This window comes from Morone saxatilis, unplaced genomic scaffold, assembly GCF_004916995.1.
Source record: "Morone saxatilis isolate NCDOM2014 unplaced genomic scaffold, NCSU_SB_2.0 Contig20, whole genome shotgun sequence".
NCBI lineage: Eukaryota > Metazoa > Chordata > Actinopteri > Moronidae > Morone > Morone saxatilis.
Genome location: NW_023339763.1, coordinates 1,162,962 through 1,169,446, shown reverse-complemented (window position 1 = coordinate 1,169,446; position 6,485 = coordinate 1,162,962). Strand labels below are relative to the sequence as shown.

Here is a 6,485-nt window from a genome sequence, read left to right as displayed (position 1 = left end):
CTCTCTCTGTCTCTCTCTGTCTCTCCTGTCTCTCTCTCTCTCTCTCTCGGTCTCTCTCTCTCTCTCTCTCTCTCAGATCGTGTCGTTGTGTCTTACCTCTACGTTATGGTCATGTGGTGGAGCCAGCAGTGCCTTCATCGTCTTCTCCAAGTTGGTTCCCATTTCGTGCATATACTTTGCAACTGAATGAGCAAAAAGAAGAGTGTGAAACCAGAGCTGTGCAGGTTGTGTGTGTCAGATGTTGCAGCAGAGCCGTCTGTGTGAGCTGCAGTCTGACTGTCTTACACTCGGTGAAGATGAGCTGCAGGGCTGTGAAGCAGATGTTTATGTGGCCGAGTTCCATGATACGATGGCGAATCGCAGGCTCTCCCGTTCGCTCCAACCAGTGCAACGCATCCTCCAAAACCTCTGGCGACCGCTGGTGGTACAAAGTCACACTCAGATGAAGTCGTCAACATTACTTTTAGGTACTGATAACCTCGTCCATATAACTTTTCTCAGACTCACCGTCTGAAACATGTTGCGTATCCAGAAAACGTGTTTTGATTGGTCCTTTTTCAACTGGAACAGAACAAACAACAAGTTTAGATCAAAGAAAACAGTCCTCTAATTATCTTCAGTGTTAAATGAAGCATTATATGTGTTATCTAAGATAACTTCTGAGTTTTCCTGTATTATCATAGCGGAGATCCTGAGTAAACCCTGACAGGAGAATGAAAATCTAATAATAAAGTGTTTGAATATCTTCAGATCAGCAGAATATGAAACGGCTTACACTTTGCCCATGTCTGCATTCCTAATTGATTGTATGTTGCAGTGTTTAAGCCACGTTCAACTCCACAAACTCTTTCTGGGATAAACTAAACTTGTTCGTAATAATTTAGCAGTTAAGTTTTAATGGACCAGTTTGTAGGATCTCGTGGTGTAGTTGCTAAACGAGTGAAAAACAATAGGACGTAACGTGTTGGCTGTGGAGGCGGTTGGCTAACTTAAAGAAAAAATACGGAGATTATTTTGGTTCAGTAGTTTCTGGATCTTTTAGTTTGACTCCACTTACAGTTCCTTTCTCCAAAGCTCTGAGGACTGCTTCCACCGTCTCTATCTTGTGAAGGTGCCTCAGACTGAGATCTTCACTGCGAGCAGAAGGAGAGATCATTACAGAGCAGTCCAAACACTGAACATTAAAGCTGTTATCATCCAGACACCAGCTGTGCTTACTTTGAGTCGATCAGACCTATTTTAAAAGCCCAGGCAGCGATAGCGCTGCAGTCCTCACGCTGCAGCAGGATGGGAAGCCAGAAGGCACAAATCTTCATCCGCTGCGCTGCCTCCTTCCTGGTATCGATGGGAATATAACTCCATCGTTCAAAAACCTCATCTGAAAGACAAACACACACCGGAAATACATTTAGATTGACCCGGCTGAGAGCAGCAGGTAGAAACTGATCACTGGACTGTCACATCCAATAATGACAGAGCAATGAGCTGGGTGTGCAATCACATGACCCACATTTCACAACTCAGATATATCTGTATCAGAAATCAGCAGCAGGTCTTTCAGTCTTCTGCAACGTATTGTGTAATATCCAGGTTTGTTTCTTACAGCAGATGATTAATAATTTATTTCTATCTCTTGACTTGAGCTGGGCGAGTTATCATACTTTCTGACACCCTCGGTTACTGACTTTCATACAATCCTTCCTGAATCAATAAACAGACTGGGAGCTTCCACTGTCAGCGGATTAGTGGCACATTAAAATGAGTCTGTAAAACTCAACTTCAAAGTAATATAAACTATAAACAGGCAGATGTTTGGAGTAATGAAGTTTAAAGGGTCCAAAATTAACTGTGTGGCTCAAATCTGAGAGAGTTTTTACCGACTTTAAAACAGAATCATCTCCGTTTTCTTTTTGTGTCCCCACCTCTCTGCTAACTGCGTAATGCAAACAGTAGTACGCTGCTTTGGTTTGATGACGTCGTTTATTTGGGACCCTGACAGTTTGTGTTGAGCTCAAATATCACAGAGTTAATGTCGTCTTGTGTCCTTTCTATTAAACATTAGTGTATGAGCTGTTGGTGCTGACGTTCCTGTTTTAAAGTAATGTAATGTGGTTGGTAATCACTCAGTGTGACAGGAGATACACTGTAGGTCATCCAAGCACGTCAACACTCGAGTCTACATACTCCACGACGGACTACTGTAGCTCTGTATTCACTCTTACCTGGTGGCTGGATGATGGAATTACTTTTATTGGTGACCAGAATTGTCTAAAAGAGGAGAAACAGTTTATTAGTGAAATACAAACGATAAGTTGGCTCAATGCTCTTATTCAGATTATTGCTGGGTAACTTACTGCAGTCATCCGATCTCTGATGTCTTCCCACGTACAGTCAGAATCAGAGTCCGAATCCGACATTTTGTCCAACTCTGGAAGAACATTTGAATTTAAATCAGTTAAAATGTACAAAAACAGTCTGCAGGGAGTTCGAATTCATTCCACTGTAAAGTTAACGTGAAGGAACTTGTCTGTTTTTTATTGGTGTGTGTTTTAAAGTTTCCAGACTGCAGCTGCAGCGACACCACAGAAACCAGAACATCTGGATCCCCGCGGTCTCCTGTTTGATTTGATAAGCAGCAGAGATTTCTACGAGCCGAGCGTTTTCAACCTCAATACTGTAGACGATCACATTCATTTAACTGCGGGAAGCCCAAATCTTTATTAATATTAAATTCATTGTTGCAGCGCTACAAACAAGTGTTTCAATCAGCTTCAGACGACCGTCAGCAGTCAGTGTCTTTATGAGATTAGTAAATAAACTCTCACTATAGAATCAGACTGGAAGCAGCGCTGTTGGTTGGCGACACAATAAAATCTGACACAGGGCGTTCAGTCTGAGTAACAGAGACTTACTGGTTGATATCAGTTCGTCTTTTAATCAGTCGACACAAAGTTAATCAGAAACTATTTTGATAATCAATTACTTGTTTTAGTCATTTTTCAAGCAATAAAAAGGAAAAACGTTCACCGGTTCCTGATCTTCTTCTGGGATTATTTGCTACTTACGAGGAGTTTTGAAAACAAACAATATGAAGACCTGACTGAAAAACTGACGGCACATTTTGTAAATTAAATGATGAATTCAGATCGTTGATGAAAATAAGAGTTAGTGTGATACTATGAAGGATTCTCCAGAAGGTTATAATGTCGTCACAATGACCGAGGTTAACAGAAATATTAGTTCCTCCAGAATATCACAGGTTTATTTGCAGATTGTTGATTTTGATGCTTTATTGTGATTTATTAAGACGTTTTTAACGATAAAATTACAGGAGAAAGTAATTTAAAATAATTTGTTCCAGTGGGAATAACGTCGGTGTTTGGAGGGTTAAATGTGAGTGAGTTTGGGATGACTCAGCGTTTTGTGCAGGAAACCACGATGATCGGTCAAATGTGTTAATTTTAGGTCTCACTGAAGAGGAATGTATTCGCACACAGCTTCTAAAGATCTGTCTGAACTCAGCCCGGCTCCACCGTTAACCTGAGCCGCTGGAAACTACCAGAGCCAGTTCACTGAGCATGACTCAGCCCGACCCGCTGGATAAACAACGAGTCTGCAGAACAATGAACACACCTCGAGCCCTCCTCAGATCCGACCGGGACCAAATCTAATAAAGCCGGGAATAAAAACAGCTGAAGAGAATTAAACTGAAACAAAAGATTACCAACTACCTTTAAAAGCTGAGCTACAGTTTACAGACGTTACACTGAACTACTCAACCCTCGTTATAACGCCGCTGTTCCAACACGCCTTAATCCTCCACCTGCGTACCAGAGCGCCGTCCTCCCACCTGATCCAGAGAAACGCCGTCTCACCCGCTCTCACACACCAGAACCAAACACTTCCCGCCTCCTGAACGTCAAACCTTTGGGTTAAACACAACAGTCACCATAAGGAACCACAAACACACATCAAAGACAGTTAATATCTTTATTAATGTTCTTAAACTCTGAAGACTTCTGGTTTCCATTGTGGTAATAGAATATAAATTAAGGCTGTAAAATACGGCAAAAACATCAGACTGAGATTATCTTCATTTATTTTATTTCGCAATTATTGTGGGAATGTTTATTTTAATATCACAAATGTAATTTTCAGTGAATAAACGTATATTCGAGTATAAGGAATGCTTTTATTAACACTGATATTTTATTTTTCTTTATTATTTTTGCTTATAAATGATAAACTTTGTCATTTTAGTCTCATATTCGGTCCTTTAGGTTGGTTTAGTAACATCTGGCCCAGAGTCGACAGATATAATGTGTGTTTTATTAACATTACACACACCTGGAAGTCTTTACCGCACCTTTAAAACAGGTAACTGGATTAAAACAAGCTGTCTAATGTGGAATAATGTTTGTGTATTTGTTTAATTAGAGTCTGCTCTCCTGTTACAGATGGTAGGACACATTATCGTCCTCCTTTAATGTGTGTGAAGCGTCAACAGGAGGCTGCAGGTGGAAATTAACCCTTTAAATAAAGAGACCACAGTTAGGAGCAGCGTTGTGGACTGTAAGAGTGTGGTTCATTATTCTCACACACACATCACACACAAACACTCACTCTCACACACACACACAACGGGACACACAGCAGACACGACCACACACACAGACACCACAGACACACACACATGAGCACACAGCACACACAGACACAACACACCACACACAACAGACAGCACACACAACACAGACACACACACACACCAACACACACACAGACACACACAACAGACACACCACTCACTCACTCACTCACACTCTCACAGCACCACATCACACCACTCAACATCTCTCTCTCTCACAGCCACACGCTCACGGGACTTCTTCTCTCTCTCACACAACACACACACGCACACACACACACAACAACAACACCACACACACACACACACACCACCCGTCAGTAAAGACAGTTTAGACGGTTTATATACTTGTTATTTAACGGACGTTTTTAACAAGTTAAAGACGTTAAAATAAACCTTGGGAACACGCTGTTAGCACGTTAGCTGCGTGCTAAGCCTGCGCAGCACAGTGATCAAGGTGAGTTAACAGTGAAATTCCCTCCGCGGGGGGGAACTACTTTACCTTGCTAAACAGACGGAATACAACCTGGCTTTACGTGCGGTTTCCTCACGACGCGGATCCTTTTCACCACTTCTAATCAACTTAGCACACCTGTCTCGGTGTGCTCGGGCGGGACCGTTGGTTCCGGAGTCCTCGCAACACCGACGGGAGGTTACTGGAAGGTTAGTGGAGTGAATAAAGGACTCACCTGTTGTTACCTGGTAGGGTGCGCGCGCTCAGGCGAGTGACGCGTCCGTGCTCATGTTATTGTCCGGAAAGTTAAACAGCGAGGCGCCGAGGACGTGGGAAGGAAGAAGGAAGGAAGGAGGGGGGCGGGGCGATCGAACGTGGGCAACCGTGACGTGTGGAGGTTCATACCGCCACCTGCTGCACCGGGAGAATATAGCGAGCAGATTTATTATCTATATATTCATAATAATAAAGTATAAGTATATAATAATTAATATAGCAGCAGTGTATATTGATTATATTAATAATAATACAATATAATATATAATAATAACTAATAGCGCAGTTTACTTATTATATTAATATAATAGAATAATTAAGCTAATAATATAGCAGCAGTTATATTTATTATATATTAAATAATAATAAGTTAATAAGTAATATACGCCAGCAGGGTTATATTATATTATATATTAATAATAATAACAATTATATAATGTATAAATATAACAGCAGTTATATTTTATTATATATTAATTAATAAATTATAATAATTATAATAATAATATAGCAGCAGTTATATTATTATTGATATAATAATAATAACATATAACTAAGAATTGAAAATAATGAATATTTAGCGCAGTTATATTATTATGATATTAATATATAAATATAACTAATTTTTTTAATATAGCAGGCAGTTATATCGTATATGTATATATTAATAACTCAATACTATAAGTTAATATATAGCAGCATTATGATTTATTATATATTAATAATATAAATATACTATTAGATAATAATAAGCAGCAGTGTATGATGTGATTATATATTAATAATGAGATATATAACTAGTATATAGCAGCAGTTAGTATTTTTATTATGTATATTAATAATAATAGTATATATATATAATAAGTAATATGTAGCAGCAGTTAGTATTTATTATATGATATTAATACATAATAAATATAACTAATAATATAAATATGAAAGTATAGCAGCAGTTATATGTTTATAGTACTGTAAGTGAATAAGTATGATGAATAATGACAGTTGAGCAGCAGTATTATATGGTGATTATATATTAGATAATAGTCAGTATATAATTAAGAAGATGATAATGAATCGGAATTCGAGGCACGTATAGATGTTATGTGA

The 6,485-nt window shown here is 39.1% G+C and overlaps 1 protein-coding gene across 1 annotated transcript in view; it reads right to left on the bottom strand.

Moving 5' to 3' along the window:
* ttc3 (tetratricopeptide repeat domain 3) overlaps positions 1-5,401 on the bottom strand; it is a 42,677-nt gene extending 37,276 nt beyond the window's left edge. Inside the window, exons 1-8 of the mRNA XM_035666770.1 lie at positions 5,338-5,401; positions 2,355-2,428; positions 2,223-2,268; positions 1,219-1,378; positions 1,058-1,133; positions 508-561; positions 286-418; positions 97-182 (exon numbers count right to left, since the gene is read on the bottom strand). Of these exons, the coding sequence (XP_035522663.1) occupies positions 97-182; positions 286-418; positions 508-561; positions 1,058-1,133; positions 1,219-1,378; positions 2,223-2,268; positions 2,355-2,417 (618 nt within the window). The 5' untranslated portion in view covers positions 2,418-2,428; positions 5,338-5,401. The remainder of the gene's footprint in view (positions 1-96; positions 183-285; positions 419-507; positions 562-1,057; positions 1,134-1,218; positions 1,379-2,222; positions 2,269-2,354; positions 2,429-5,337) is intronic.
* Positions 5,402-6,485: the final 1,084 nt, after the last annotated feature.